Here is a 16,787-nt window from a genome sequence, read left to right as displayed (position 1 = left end):
AAAAAAAAAAAACTGGAACTGGATTCAATTATTTCTTTTGGATGGGTTGACTTGTTTGATGCAGTGAAATGAAACCGATCAGCCTCCAACAGGAACTCCACCCACCCAGCAGCCGTGGCGAGACCAAACGGAAGGTTTCAAATCGGTTTTGCTGAAGCTAACGTGACACATACTATCAAAAAATGAAAACAAGTTATAGTACAGTATTTTACTAAATGTTAATAAGAAGCCAACTAATTCTATAGCACTGTTATGAACTGGGAGACATTTTGAATAGTTTGCTATAGCCAAGTGAGGGAGTGCATCTTTAAAGCTGCACTGCGACTACTTTTATATTAATAGGTGAAGTAACTACATGTAATGTGAAAAGCGTCGTAGTGATCAACCAAGAAAGAATCATCACCTGACTCTGCAGACTAACTACTGTGGTAACACTGTTGATGCATTTTAAATTAAAATGTTCATGCCGTCGCACATTAATATGATTTGAGGTTTGATGTGTCAAAAGCAGCAGTAACCTCCAATGTGATTTGTGCATTTCCAGCCTCAGTGTCAGCCTAAATGAATAAAAACTGACAACATGTTTTAGTTTTTATGCTGATGCTACCATAAGTGTCAAAATGAATTAATGACGCCGTTCGAGGTGCAGGATCCGAGGTGTCGATCCTTTTGAGTTGAAATATATAAATATAATTTGACTGTTTACTGCATTTGTTCTCTCATAGTGCTGTGGTCGCGGTGGCATTATCAGTAACATCCTATTGTTTTGAAGGTTGTGGAGATTGCACCTGCTTTCCAACTGGACCCTCATCTGAGAGACCGACTCCACGCTGATGCCGTCAACCTCGCCAAACTGGTACGTCTGTTTCTTTTTGTGTTGAAGCCAATAACAGTCAGCCACAAAGCTCATTTGATTCTTGCCGTTTCTTCCCCCCCTTTATACGTCGATGTCATACAGGGATTTCCCCAAGGTTTAGATTAACTACACCATTTTATTTCATCAGGGAAAATGCTCCTGGATGAATGGGGAAAAAAAGAAAAAGTTTGAAGACAGAACCCCTACTTAATCATTAATGATTAACGTACATGTACAAATAGCCATGAATTAAAATGGAGGTAAATCTTCATGTGACTGCGACATGATCAGGCAGCTTAATCACTAGGAAGCAGTAAATCCACTCAGTTGTCAAGGCAGGTATGAAGTTCCAGTATTAAACAGTTCTGACCACTTGTTAAATAAGTTGGGAGACTTGAGGAGAAATTGCTCTCTGTAACTGAAAAAGCTTTCCTGGCGAGGACGCTCAAGCATTGGGTTGTACTTAGCAAGTCTGAGCAAATTCCTAATGCTATCCATTTTTCTGTCTGTAATGGGTTTGCAAAACAACTGGAGTTTGTCCCAGGAATTTTAATGCGCTGTCTACCTGTGATTCGAGTGAGGGGGACATTAGTGCTGTGCCAAACTGTGAAAATGAAAATGCAGTTTGAAAATGGGTGGAAATAGATGTCAACAATGCAGACCGTAAATGCAATTCTGGAAATGAGCGTTTGAACAGTTTTTGAGTGCAGTTGTCGAGGCTCATTTTATGATTATTGTCACCGAGTGAGCACTATTGGCCTAGGAACAAAAATGCAAACCCAATCCCTGCAAAGGGAAAGCTCCACTTGTATTTAGCCTTCTAAAATCATTCATATCACAGTTGGTCTGGCTTAAGCGTTGCCAAAAAGTTGGCTCAACTATGACAGCATCACTTAAAAGTCAAGCCTCATCTCTCAGAGGAGATTTCAAGTAATGGCCTTTTCAGGTAATGGCCCAGTTGAGGAATGGATAGAAGTGGAGAGGGAAGTGTGAGAAGAGGAGGATGGAGACAAGGATGGTGATTTGCTACAGAAAGGACCTTGATGATACTGATGTGGTTAAATGAGAGAGAGGGATAGAAACTTTATGTGAGACTCAAGATGTGACCTTGCTTCAGTACTGATTCTTTTTTTTCTGCAGTTATCAGACCAGCTCGTCCACTTAAAGTGACAAACCATGTCTCCTTGTGTGCGTTTTAAAAGCAGCAGGAGCTGAAAGCTCTTTTTTCTGCATCTTTCCTCTCCATTTGGAGCAGGAGAGTGATGACGCTCTTTAAGCTGCAGTGTGTGGATGACTGGTACCAATAAGCGTACAGCATGCATGCGTGCTCATGCACACCCCTGCTTACTATTCTTGAGAAGACCTCGATTGACTCAGTACAAGGACGAGTTTCAGCTCTGTCACACTGCAACCAGCTGTCTGTCAGAGCGCGTACTGTTTGCAGGATGATTTTAGGGATTACTTCACGTTTCATACATACAAACTTGGCCTTATTGCTTTCATAAACATATTTAATTTCTTGTCAAGGCTGTGTGCTCAATCTACAACAAAAATGTTCAAGCTAGAGACACAAGGAAGCTCATTTTTTGCAAATATCAAAATATTGATGCCGCTGTTGCTTGTTAGTTGCATGGCGGCTGTGTGGTGTCTCCTGTATCTTTGCACACCAGAAAGGTGTCCCCACGGCGCCGCTGCTCTACACGTTGGTGTCCCATTAATAAAATGAAATAATAGCGTTCTTCAACTTTATTTTGTTAATATTTTTGTGTTTTTACATTTTGCCCTTATTTCAATATATTTTTATATTTCAATTCCCTTTCCTGCGATTATAAAGTCCATGTTATTGTTTTTATCAAAATCCAATTGGTAATCAATTTAGAAAGGAGTTCAAAAGAAAATGTAATATATTAAATGCATTTGTGTTAAAATGACAAACATCTTTTCTTATTCTGTTTTGCCGTCGGTCTTCTTTCTAGTATGCACGCGAGCTGGGCTGAGACGTGCGAGCCACGCAGGCAGGGTGCAGGCTAACCTGTTAATATTGGAGCCGGGATAAAAACCGCATCTATTTTAAATATGTTGTGGGGTCCTTATAGAATAGAAACTAACTGAGATGGTACGTGTACACTAACACACTGTAACCGGTACCTGTTACTCACATGGCCCGTTTACCGGCCAGACTCCAACTCAAAGCTAGGTGCTCACCACTTTAATGTGCGCTGTGTAATTAGACACTGTTAATTTTAATCAGCAGCTCGTTGGATTGTGATGGCATAGTGCTCCGGACGTTAAACTGCTATTGTATCACACACACCTGCAGGTGCACACACACAGTCTCTCCTGCATTTGCTTGCTATACACCAGATGACAGCCACATGTTACTCCTACCCCCCCACCAGCTATTTCTCGGCTCTTATCTGGTCTTAATGGAGGCTCCATATCGTGCTGGCACTCTGTCCATCGTCATCTCGCCAGTCTTCCATTATCGACGGCCTCCATCTGAGACTTTCAGAGAAACGGTGCAGGCTTTGAACTCACTGCAGGCCTCAGCTGTTCCTGATAGAATGTCCTAGAGAACAGTGTTGCCGGGGCAACACTAATGGCTGAAGGAAGTTACTTCAGCTCTTGGTTTTATGTTGTCAAATGAACCTTTATGCTGTTATGTGTCATCTGCTGCTCAAAAAGCTGACTTGGATATTTTTTTTTATTTTTTCTCTCTCTTCAGCCCTCTGATTGTCTGTCTGCCATGTCTTTGCTTTGTAGTCTTTGTGTCTTCGGGGAAAGCACTACGGCTGACATTTAATTAAACCAACACATGCACTCTCTAGCCAATCCGCATCAGTTTTATTAATGGTGCAGTGTAAGGTCTTCATAATCAGTGAGTGATTGGCCCACTGATTGATTAGGTTCTTCATTGCTTACTCATTCATCGATGTGCTACACATGATACTTTGTGCTTTTTAATACATCTTTGATATCTTTGTTGCTTTGGAGCAGTTAAAGGGGTGTTTTTTGCGTTTGCAGTGGGTTGAGAAGGTTTGATTGCACCAGTCTGGAATAGATAGAGCTGCAAATAGCAGAGGGCCATTGTTCTGCTTGGTGAGCATTTCTTTTTTTATGCCAAAGTGAAGTTTAGTACCTGCATTTAGGCATAATCCTGGATATGCATCCTGATAAAGAGATGATTTTATGGAAAGTACCCCATGTCAATCTCTAGGTATGGTGGTGGGGGGGGTCCTACATGGGACCAACCACACTAGTAATACCAGTAGTCACTTGCCCGGTTTTGATATTTATTTTTTTCTCAGCTTTTTCTCTTTTAATCTTGTTTGCTTTCAACACAACATTTTCAGTGGTAATTTCTTTGAATATTGATTTTGTGTGCATACAATCTAAAGGTAGCCCTCTACATGCCCCCAATCATTGTGCATATGTGTCAGTCAGATCATGTGTGTTTATTCACCTTTCTGTAGTAATTGGACACATAATGGCGGCAGAGTTTTTAGCATGTGGATACAGGATGTTGCATCAACATGAGAATAGCACTGAACAGTTTTTGGAAGGGTTGTTATTGTTAGCTGATATAATAGACAAACCTCATTAACTATTGGTGTCTTAAGCATGCACGTGAGCTCACCTTAGATGTCTGCGGGCAACAGAACTCTGTCTAATTAGCTCAACATCTCTCTCGGGGTGTGTGAGATGAAAGACGATAATGTGTGTGTTTATAGATGACTTTAATGTCAGCGAGGCTTTACTGTCTGCCATTTTTGTTTCATGGCATATTTATCGGTTTAACCTTAAGACAGGGAGGAGGCAGAGTTACTGTGCAGCTGTAATTTGGTATTCAATTGGGTAACTTGTATAGGGGAGTGAGGAGTGCTGGCAGTTTAGACTGTTGCGTTTTACACTTAGTTTTGTTTTCTTTGGGTAGCGAGGAGAGAGGTAAATTGTCTTTTTTTTTTTTTTGGCAGAAAGTAGCAGACTCAAACATTTGAAGCTGGGCCAGAAAACAACACGTTTTCCTTTTTTCACACTTTTGTGAAGCAAGAGGAGTGGAAGAGGGCCGAAAATTCTAATTAGCGCGTGCGTGTGTGGACACAACGGGAGACAGATTTGAAATCTGTATGTAAGATGATTTGAAGAGAGGCATCATTTGCGGTTGAGTATTTTAGAGAAGGGGAGAAATCATTTGTTCATAAACTGCTACTCAAAAAGCACAAAAATGTCTGCAACTCATCAGCACTCTCAACAAAGCAATTGTGTGTATTTCTGTTTGCAAGTAAGATCGCACAGTGCAGTACATGTCCGCATATGGAAGTCCAGTCTGATCGAAACTTAGAGAGAGAGAGAGTCTTTCTTCTGGTTGTGTGGTCTTGACTGTTTGGCGTTTCAGTGATAAGTGTCAGCGTCTGCAGCCTGACTTCCCCCTTTATTTAATAATGGCACATACCATGTTTTTGTGACATCAGATGCTTCTTTCCGACGAGTATGTATCTCTTTGAGACCATCCTGTGTGGTGGTTCAGGCCTCTTGCTTGGTGTCCCTCTGTAAGCTCTGTTTGTGTGCAGACACGCATCTGCCAATCCACCAAGGGTGATAACGGGGAATTAGTTCTGCTGTCAATCACCTCGGTGATAGTGAGTGCACAGATGACACGGCCACACTCAGACATGTTATGTGCGCACACACACGAGGGGGGGGGGGAACTCCTGATCCCTTGAGGTGGTCAGTGTACTGTAAAACATTATTACTACTTACAGACCCATAAACTGTGTGTGTGTGTGTGTGTGTGTGTGTGTGTGTGTGTGTGTGTGTGTGTGTGTGTGTGTGTGTGTGTGTGTGTGTGTGTGTGTGTGTGTGTGTGTGTGTGTGTGTGTGTGTGTGTGTGTGTGTGTGTGTGTGTGTGTGTGTGTGTGTGTGTGTGTGTGTGTGTGTGTGTGTGTGTTCTCATTTTAGACTTTAAAACTTGCAGCCCTTTTTGCCCTGAAAGCATATTTTAATATTACATCAGGAAAACCAGCATTTTGAAATGGGCAAGTAGACGAAAATGTTCCACTCTTTTTCCCAGTGAGCTCATGTGTCTGTCAGTTTGCTTTTCTCTAATTTATTTATTTATGTTCTGCCTTGCATGCTTTTGTCTTTCTCTATTTATCTTAACAACATGTTCTTTTCCTTTGTGGCTTCTTCTTTGTACACTGCCCCTCTATTTCATATCCAATACTTGTATCCAAACACTTTGCCTCTTTTCTGCTGTTCTGCTCAACTTATTTGCTCTCATGTGTCACCTATTTCCTCACACTCCTTTAGTTACATTTAATATAGGAAGGTCAACAATGCCAAAGTGGATAGTTTTTTTTTGTAGTGAAATTAAAAATCTTCATCTAAGACTAAATGTGAACATTTTAAGGTACTTCTCCATAGTGGGTGGATTACCTATAGTAGGTGTTTGGAAAGCAGCCAGGACAGGCACGTACGTGAAGCGTATTTTAGCCGCCTTACGCTGCCTTTATGGTTTAGTTTGTCATTTGTTGACCAGCAACACCCGTGTTCTGCAAGTGAAAAATACTATTTTTGCCAAAGGAGTGTGTTTTTTGTTGTTGTTGAAAATGGCATAGATGGATATAACGGCTTCGGTTCCCCATTGGTAAGGGCTGTCTGATGGAAAGTTAAAGCGGTATTGTGTATATATAGCGGTATTATAAATATTCTCAATATATAGTCTAAATCTACACTTAAATAAAATACATTTTTCTGCTGAAAAGTAAAACAATCACATATTTATCTAAATCTAAAAGTTAGAGCCATTTGTGTGTACAGGGATTTGTGAAGTAAAAGTATAGTTTCCTCCAATCTCCGTTATCTTGCCCTCCAGGTTGGGAAATAATACATTAGCGTGTGTGTGTGTGTGTGAACTCTGGGGCTGTGGGTGGGTGGTCCATTGTCTGCAGAAAGCAAAAATGGATTCTGCCATGGTGTGTGTAATGTAGACAAGGATGCATAAAGTAGTGCAGAAGTCGTGCATGTCAGGGTGACATTGGCGCTTGTGATTGGATGGGTGCTATTTTGAGCATCCGTGGCTTGTATCCTCATGCCAGCAGAATCCTCATGCCTGTGTTTGTACTGCATGTATTTGTCTGTTCAGGCCCAGGACTAAGTGTGATATTGAAATGGACAATGTTTTTCTTATTGCTGATTATGAAGGAGTATGTGTGTGCATTTTAAGAGGCGCATTCGCGGGAATAGAATCCCTGAGGCAGGAAAAGGCAGCGATGTGAGACTGTCTAGAAGGGAGGCAAAGATGGAGGTATAGATGGAGGATGAGGAAGCAACGCAACATAAATCACAAAGCAGAGGGAAGGGGATGGAGGGATGAGGATACAGAGAAGGAAAAGGAAGACAACAAGCCTGCTGTTAATGAAATGAGGAGACTCGGGAAAGAGGAAACAGAAACCGAGGTGGTCAGAGGATGCAGGGACTGAGACAACACGAAGTGAGGGAAAAGACAAAAGAGGGGAGATATTGATTTTTTTTTTTCTTTCATTCTTTTTTTTGCCAGCTGGGGGGGAAATTGAAGTAAACTGGGCTTTCTGAAATTAGAGCTAAGGGAAAGGTGGAAGGTTGGATTGGAGAACGGAGGAGAAAATGGTGGGAGAGAGCAGCAAGCCTGGACACTGTATCACATTGTGCAGCGATAGCACTAAAGAACCGTGAAGTGTGCATGCTTATGAATAATATATGGTCACAGCAGTAGTTGGCACAGAGGCCAGATAACTGTCCTCAAACTGCACAATAAACCAGCTCGTTAGAAGTTGGCCTTCATTTTGATGTCATTTAAAAAGGTAATAAAACAGAGTTGGTGAGATAAAAACATCCCGCCCACAACAATGAGCATCTAAACAAGCAAAACGCATCAGATGCCAAAGAAAGAGACACACATCATTTGGACAACATTGTCTAAATTACCCATTAAATGGAAAGCTAAAATGGCCTAAAGTCAATCATGGGTCAAATGGCTGTAGTAACAGGTTAAAGAGTGGTACGGGTGAGAGCTGTAAACTCAGACCACAACATTACCAAAGTGCTTTCAGCAGAAAAAGGTATTCTTTATGCTTTATGTTTGCATCTTATTATAGTCTCCTTTCAGAGCACACATTTTGACTTCAGGAACACCACAAATGGGATTCATATTCATTACTGCAGACAAACGCTGGTTACGTAAGGATTCGGTACTCAGAATGTTTTAAGGGTTCAGAAAACTTTGGTTTGCTGGTGGGAGGCTCAGTGGCAAATATTGGCAAAGTTGTTACTGCTGTTCTATAGCTGCACTTTTTCCATTGATGCCAGCCATAAACAATAACTGTAGATTGAGCTTCAGCTTGTAATGAAATCATCAGCATCACATTGGGTGTTGATTTCCCCGTCAGGCCTCATTTTGCACTACGTTCCTCCTTATGTTGCATCCTAATGGGGGACAGTATGTCTGAACGGGACTCTGCCCTCCTGAGGACTGGAAAAAGAAAAGGGAAATGCGGGCAGAAGATTTGTTGCAATAATGTGTTGCTGCCTGCAGTAGAAAGTGGAACCTCTGATGAGGAAGATAATTTGCCCCATGGAAAAATTCAAATGAAAGGACAAAAAAAAGTTAGAGTTTTGACTCAACGTGCAGCTCTGTGTTCTCACACCAAGCCCGAGTGAAGGAAACTGACAATGCTTTAAAATGCCCATATTATGAGAAAAACTATCCCTTCTTCTGGGAGTGTGTGTTTGTGTGTTTGTGTGTGTGTGTGTTTTTAGTTTACTATATTTTAGTCTAGTTTACTATATTTTTACTATATTTGTACTTTATATTTAGTTTACTATATATTTAGTTTACTATATTTTCACACACAATGAGTAACAAACACAGTCATCCCCCGTCGTATTTGTTGCCCCTCCTGTCATCTCTCCATCCCTCCCTCCCTCCCTCCCTCCCTCCCTGCGGCCGTGTTAAATGCTGCAGCGTGGTGTTTTTCACCCAGACTGGATCCAAATCCTAGTCCGACACACACGTACACCAAGCAGTGTGCAGACGTGCACACAACTGCAGTCTTGTGAAGTAGAAAACCCATTTCTGCCCTGACTACCTTTTTGGAAGGAGTGAGAAACTAGGGAGTGAAACAGGGAGATAAAGGAGGGCGGGTGGAGTAATGGGGGAAGTAGTGAGATGGAGGGAGGTATGCTGGGAGTGAGGAAGCCACGGCGGGAGTGTAGGAAGGAAAATAGCATTTGGCCTGATTTTGGCTCCAATTAACTACTCGTGTGTGTGTGTCTGATTTAGAAGACACACCTCTGCATGTAGGCAACCATTAATCTTCGTCTGTGGACGCGAGTCTTGTCATTGCTTATATTTGTGTATAGGAATGTAACGACCGTCCAACTGGGATCATAAGGCATTTCATAGACAACAGGCTCATTACGCTTCCATTAACTGTTGATGGAGCGAGGGAGAGAGAGCGCCCCTAGATTGAGTAATAATTCCCTATATTAGATATATTTGAGGGCTGAGCGGAGGATAGGGGAGGGTGGGTGAGGTGAAAAGACGGCTAAAAGATCAGGGAGGAAAGGTGGAGAGAGGGGAAGCCTTAAATGTAGCAGGGCGCAAGTGAACAGTTTCTAATTATAAGCTCTTTGGCATAAGTGAGATGTAAAAAGAGATTTTCTTTTTTCCAAAGCAATATAATCTTTCTTTATGCCCAGTGTCAGAATCTAAATGCCTTTTTCAAAGAAAACCCTCAGTAAAGGGCCACAGGATCCAACAGACTCTCCTAAAACCTCTAGAGAGAGACAGAGAGACGGGAATGAAAGATGGATGTTAGGGAGCAGAAGTTTTGAAGCTGTTAATCTTGACATGTAAGAGTTTTTGAGTTGTCTGTTGGATGAATTTGAGAGTGGAGTGGGAAGTATATAAAATCAATGAACAAAATATACCGGACCCCATTTTTTCTTTTGAACAGGAGGTTAGTCGATGTGTTTTTTTTATGACAATTGTTTGTTTCTTTACACCGTCATACATGGAAGTGACATTTCATCAAAGGTCAAAGTTGAAGAACTGAGATTTCTGCAGGAATCCAAAGAAACTTGAAGATAAAAGAGACATGAAACACAGGTGGACAGGTAAAGGTTACGGGGCCAAAGAGGTGAAGGAGAAGTGGAGAAAATAAAACCGTGTCATGACATGTGAAAACTCACACTATGCTCTCAGCGTATAGCAGCCTATTTGACGGTGTCATGAAATGCGATCGTTTGGGTTGCCTTGCCGACAGCGAAGGAGCCTACGAAGCTTTCTCTGAACCTCGCGGTGTCATCATTTCAGGAGGAGTCTTCCCTTCAGTACATCTAAAGTTATGGCTGCACTTTGCACTTGATGTGTCTTTTTTCTATTTTTATTAATTGATAGTAAACATCAGATTTTATGAGCCCACAATTGTGTGTCCACATGTGGACTGTAAATTCCTGTTAGGTGTCTTCTGTGGCTGTATTGATTTAAACTCTGTCTGTGTTACCTTTCCTCTTTCTCCCCCTCTCCATCTCTCCAGCTTCTGTGTGTGCACTTTATGGCTGCATTGCTTCCAGACTATGTACAACTCCCATTCCGCTGCTGGCTGATGGCCGTGCAGCTTCCATTTGGTTCCACAGGTCTCTCAGTAATGTGAGAGAAATCAACTAATCAATGTATTTTTACTTTGCATCCACATCCTTGTTGTGGTGACTGCCACATCACAGAATGGCTCATTTGCTTGTCGTACAGATAGCTACTTGAAAGCACAGGAATAATGCAGCGCACATTTTTTATTGCAGATCTCCATCAGTGCATCTAAAATGAATTTGAATGGCCATATACACTTTTTGTCCGATGCTCAATGCCAAGGTTTATTGCAGCCCTCTTCAAAGTACACACATCAGTTCTTAGATGTACTGTAGGTTTAGAGTTAAAATAAAAAGATCCTACCAACTCTCAGGTAGAAAAAGTAAACCTCTGGCTATTATGGAACCTGCTGAAAAACAGTTTTTAAACTGAGTCAGGCCCGTTTTTATATTGTAATGTAATGTTACTTTTTTTTAACTTTCCTGTATAATAAATATATGAAATGGAAAAAGTCCCTGCCAGACATGCATCTCATTACATAACTGCGATGCCATTTTTGAATATGCGGTTTTGCGTCTAAGCACCCAGTCATGTAATAGTCGCACCCGTAATCCCATTGGGTCGGCCCGTAACCTTTCTGTAACACTTTCAACACGGCAACAGGCCAAATTCAATACAGTTACATTAAAGTAAAGGTTGTAGCAACACCAGAGTTAAATACGCACAATGAGAGACAATATACACGTCCTGTTTTCCTTATTAGGGAGGATTCAGCTTTTTTAAAAGTGATGTTGTATGAGGTATTGTACATATATATATATATATATAGTCATTGTATTACCCACAGTAGATGGCCCATTCAAGTTGAGACCCGGCACACTGTGTTGACAGTGTGAATTAAACATATGTGTCTCTCTGGCTGAAATAACGGGGTGCAAACCTGGGCAGCTCTTAAATCAGTTCTGCCGAATAATGCATCCACCTTTTCCAACATGTTGGGATCAACGACGTCGTCAGCTCAAATGTTGGGCTGTTTTGGGTCAAAGTGTGAATTTCATACATGTAACACTCATCTGGTCTGACAAAGGAGGGGGTGCAATCTTGATGTGGCAACGAGGTCTTAACTGTATGGAAGGGGTCTTAAAGTATTTAACTTTAGGATTCCTGTATATACCCTGCCAAAGTCACACAATGACACACTAGGAACTAAGGGAGTGTCATCTGCCATCTAATGTAGGTAATACACTTACTCTGACTGAGTACCAAATACAACCCCACTTCAAGAAATCCAAACCATCATTTTGAGCGAGGTGTAATATCTGTTACTCTAATGATATCTGTTATACTGTGAGTGTACCAAGTTGTTGGGATTGATGCCTTAAGTAAGATTAGTTTATAAAAAAAACCACGCTTATACAACCATGGTAATCATCAGAAGGTCCTCCCTCCTATATCTTCTGCTTTCATCCGTGCCATCTGTGTGAGCAAATGGGAATCCCTTAAACAGCCAGATGAAGCCACCAATGTGACATATTCCATGTTTGAAGAGGGCTATTGTTGCTTACCACTGTTGTCTGTGTCTGCAGTCTTTTACACGCGTTGAGGACCTCATCTGTGCAGCTTTAAACCTTTCAGTGCTGCTGCTTCTTGTGGCCCTACCTTTCATCACTCTTACATCACATGTTTCAGTCCTTTTTCCTCCCCAGGCATGTTGCTAACAGCCTGTCAGGTTCTCTCACTGGGAATCTACAGGTGCTTTGATTTTGAAAAGATCATTCTCAATTTATCTCAATGTCTTTTTCTCAGTCTTTTGCTCTAGTTTCTTTTACTTTGTCTCTGTTCCCTTCAAGCCATCTGCTCCATTCCCCATCCACCTTCCTTCATCTCCTCTTCTTTTTCTTGTCCCTCTGCCCCATCCGTGCATTGCTGTTCTGCCATCTGTCCATCTGTGACCTTTTAGCCCAAAGTCACTCTTGACACCCATTTTTTTTTTTTTTTTTTTTTTTTTTTTAGTTCCATTTCTTAATTTTTTTTAAAGATGAAAAGACTTATTTTCTAAAGGCTTGACAAAAAATGAAGCAAGAGGAGGGAGCGTTGAAAGTTGAGCTGCCACATACAGAGAGATGGCAGTGGGGACATAAGGAACCGTTTTTGATTTGCGTAGAGGAAGAGAGGAAAAAAGACTGGAGGATCAGAGCAGTGAACAGGGGGACTGTGCATGAGAAATGAATGGCTGTTTGTATAATATTGGATTTTACCTTTTTCGAGTGGTCTGGTAGGGTTTACTATGTCCATCCTTATGTACCACTGAATAGACATGCAGGTTTACACAGGGTGGTCAGGGTTACAGTGGTGACCCAGGTCTGACTGCTGATGTGCCCTTAAGAATACCATTAGGTATACACCAGTGGGGGTAGACCGTATGCCCCATGTACAGAGACTCGGTCCCTGCAGCAGCGGCCACAGGTTAAATTTCATCCTGCAACCCTTTGCTGCACGTCAATTCCCCTTTCTCCCCCCCTCTCTCATGTCTAAGCTGTCCCCCTAAAACAAAATGGGCTAAAATGCCAAGAAATAGTGTGTAACAAAAACCCCAGAAAAAGGGGCCCTAAGCCCTAACCTCTGACTTTCAGGCGATGAGTGAACATTATGACACTGGGCTTATGGAGTCCAACCAAAGCACCATGACATGCTTAATGGCATGATGGCAGCCTTGCTCATTCAGTCAATCCCCCGACCTGGTCCAGATGGAACTACCTAGATAGATAGATAGATAGATAGATAGATAGATAGATAGATAGATAGATAGCCTTTATTGTCATTGTACATGATAACTTACAACGAAACACAATATAAACTATATAAATAGATGAACAAATAAGAATTGCGCATATATATATATATATATATATATATATATATATATATATATATATATATATATATATATATATATATATATATATATATATATTCTTTCAATAAGACGTGTCAATCATATTAGTATGTGTGCTTTAGCTTAGGTACTTGTACATTTCAGCTCAAGCAGCATGAAGAAAAGCTTAGATCCCCCAAATTTAAATATCACAACACCACAGACACATTTTAAGCAAAGCTTGGGTGTTCCGGTCCCAAATTGAGAACCTGTCAACTATGCATTATATAACACTAATGACCACACTCGGTAAACACTTATGCATGGGGTAATGTAGGTATCAATTCAGTTCAGAGTCTTTTATTTCAATACTCCACCAGAATTAACGACATATGTCCAATTTCCAATTACAGGAGGCTCGTGAGACAACCTCTCCCATGAGAATACAGTAGTAATAATGCCAGGGTATTGTTGTTTTATCCCTCTCATTCAGATCCGTGAAAGCCTCCGTTTCCCTCGTACTTATCCTGCAGTGTGTCTGTTTTCCTATTACAAATTTGATGACCACATATGTTGTGCAGCAAATTATTTAGCATACAAATTGTGTGGAAAACAGAATATGGAGAAGGAGGGAGGATGACCTCAATCTTAATCACAGAGACAGAGGGTAGAAAAGAGAGTATGGACAGGCATGATTTGAAGCAGAAAGAAATAAGTGATGGACTTAAAGCCCGGAGAAGAACTGAAATGAACGGTTGCATACATGAATTGGTAATTGGATGGAGGGATTTTGGTCAAGCTCCTTTCCATTACAGCAGGGGATGAATGTGAACGTGTGGGTGCATATGGCACTCAGAGTGTATGTTTGTGTGTGTGTGTGGGCGTCTACACGATTATGTTCATTATGACCATGTGTTTTGTGTACCTTTTCGTGTGTGTGTGTGTGTGTGTGTGAGCACCGCTGCCTTGGCAGCTCCCTGCAGCTAAAGGATTAGAGAGGTGGCACCAGTGAAATGGAGCTGATCTATTTGTGTGTTTGTGTTATTCTGCGCTTGTATCGGCAGTGAATCAGATGGGAGTTGTGTGTGTGCTGCGGGTCTGAAAAGGGAATTGAATCAGATTACAGAACATCTTGGCACCAGATTAACTCCCAATCCCCACAAGAGCGGAAATAAATGAAAGAAAGGAAAGAAGTGAGCTGCAGTTGAAGGAAAGGCGCAGCCGTGATGTTTAGATGAGAGGAGCGCACTGATCTAGTTATGTAATAACTGCTGGGTGATGTGACTATGTGCCTCCTAAAAGTTGCTGTGTGTAGCACCTTTTGAACAGCTTTTCATTTTCAGATTGTGTTATATACAAAAAAGTGACAAGTCTGTGTGATCAGCCTCTATTTGATGGCAGTGACTGTTAGTGCTGCTGTTGTCAAAATGAAGGCCACATTTGCCATGAATGCTGTTGATGTCATAAAGATGGCAGCACTCCTCCCCTCCCCATTGGAACTGTGTGCAGTTTCCCTTTGGGCTCCTTCTGTGTTTTACTCATTCCACCCCTTGGCAATGCCAGAAGCTTTTCCTCATCATATGTAGCTTGGGTGCTGTAAAGCAACCCAGCAAGTTCATTACAGGGTATCTTCAGGTTTTTTCCAGCCTGTCTCTTTTAATCTACTAATGGGCATGTGAGTATAGTATAGTATTATCGGATGCCATAATCATTCCTGCTGGCCATGACTCCAACACACCAGATGGTGGACAGTCTCCAGTCTTTTTCCCATGCAAAAGAGAATTCTAGAGTTCAATTTGGTGTCTTTGAAAAGACAAAAAAGGGTTAAACTTCCCAGGAATTAAAGTATACTACTTATCAGAACAAAACCACGTTTAGTTTATTTGAGAGAGAGAGAGAGAGAGAGAGAGAGAGAGAGAGAGAGAGAGAGAGAGAGAGAGAGAGAGAGAGAGGAAAGAGAGAGAGAGAGAGAGAGAGAGTAGAGAGAATAGAGAGAGAGAGAGCGAGAGAGAGAGATATGGGGTTAGTCTCTCTCTCTCTACACTGACGACCTCCAAATTTACAAGACAACAGATACAGTGTTGAAGTGACCAAATTCTCTTTTAAGGGTCTGAATGTCTGTAGTTCAGCTACAGTCTATTCTAAACCTATTAAAGGAGCTGATGTTTAATTTACAAAATAAAAAAATCACACCCTTGCCAAAACCTATGCCATATGAATTATCACAGCCAAAATGATCTAAAAATGAAATAAGAGAACATGGTACTTTTACCTACTGTGTCTTTATCCTGCACCATTAACTATGGACATGCACAGCACTCAATCAAGACACATCAGGGCTAATCACAAACTGCTGATTCAAAGATGCCGTGGCTCCAGAAGCCAAAGGGGAGCACGTTGGTTCCCACACATACAGGAGTCTATGCAACTCAAATCCCAAACATCGCTCTGCTTAGGCAGGGAAGATAACGATTAGACAATGTGCAGTGCCTGCAGAAAACATGACTACGCACACACAACGCTCTCATACAAAAAAAAGGAGAAACTGCTATGAAAAATAGTTTCCGGGTCACAGAGGACGATTGTAAAGGAGCCCTCAGCGCTGAATGTGCTGCAAGTCCACTTAGAAGCTCCCATGCACTCTTGTCCTTTGGCATTAAAGCTATAGTGCATAGTTTCTGTCTCCCTCATGAGGAAATCTAATTAATGGCAACTAATCTGTCGGTGCATCCGCATGACACAAGCCTTCCGTGCTCGCGCACCACCCCCACACCACCTTCACCCAGTTGCTAGTAAAGGAGTACACAGAGGATTTAAAAAAAAAACATGGACTCTTCAGAAGAGGTAAATATATTTGTTCAATTTTCTGCACGTGAAAATTGCCGGACAACACTTTTTTTTTTTTTTTAAACATTGTCATACTGAGAAATAGTTGTGTGGAGCTGATAGTCTTAATTAGCATTGTATCAACTCATTCGGCGATGGCTTGAATGTAATGGTCGTTCATTAATATTAAAAAGCTTTAAACTAAAGCTTTAACATAAATTCATTAAGTAGTTTAAAGTTTTTTAAACGCAGCCCTCGTCTCCTGTGCAGTCAAATTGTTAGTCCCTGGATGCTTGTGATTTTTTTACTTCTGCTTAACGTGGACCACTTGCTGCTGGACTGAGCGGTTTCTCTCCACACCTTTACTTCACGAATGCTGCTCTCGCCTTAGACATCAACAATGCTTTTTCAGCCTTTAGATTACAGGCAGCTTGGTGAGCACACCCCCACCCACACCACCCACACACAACACCACCCCACACACACACACACACACACACACACACTCACCACACACATCTCACAGTGGCCGAAGAGGTGAAACACACTGCTTCTGGTCTTTGTGTCTCTGCTTTACTCCATGGTTTTGATGATTGATCTCC

The 16,787-nt window shown here is 41.5% G+C and overlaps 1 protein-coding gene across 1 annotated transcript in view; it reads left to right on the top strand.

The window, feature by feature from the left end:
• Positions 1-16,787, top strand: part of pcxb (pyruvate carboxylase b) — a 280,578-nt gene that overhangs the window by 31,940 nt on the left and 231,851 nt on the right. The window contains exon 9 of the mRNA XM_032511564.1: positions 773-856. Coding sequence (XP_032367455.1) covers positions 773-856 — 84 coding nt within the window. The remainder of the gene's footprint in view (positions 1-772; positions 857-16,787) is intronic.

The sequence above is a fragment of the Etheostoma spectabile genome, unplaced genomic scaffold (assembly GCF_008692095.1).
Source record: "Etheostoma spectabile isolate EspeVRDwgs_2016 unplaced genomic scaffold, UIUC_Espe_1.0 scaffold394, whole genome shotgun sequence".
NCBI classification, from domain to species: domain Eukaryota; kingdom Metazoa; phylum Chordata; class Actinopteri; order Perciformes; family Percidae; genus Etheostoma; species Etheostoma spectabile.
The sequence above is the reverse complement of the archived record's forward strand: the minus strand, read 5'-3'. Positions and strand labels throughout refer to the sequence as shown.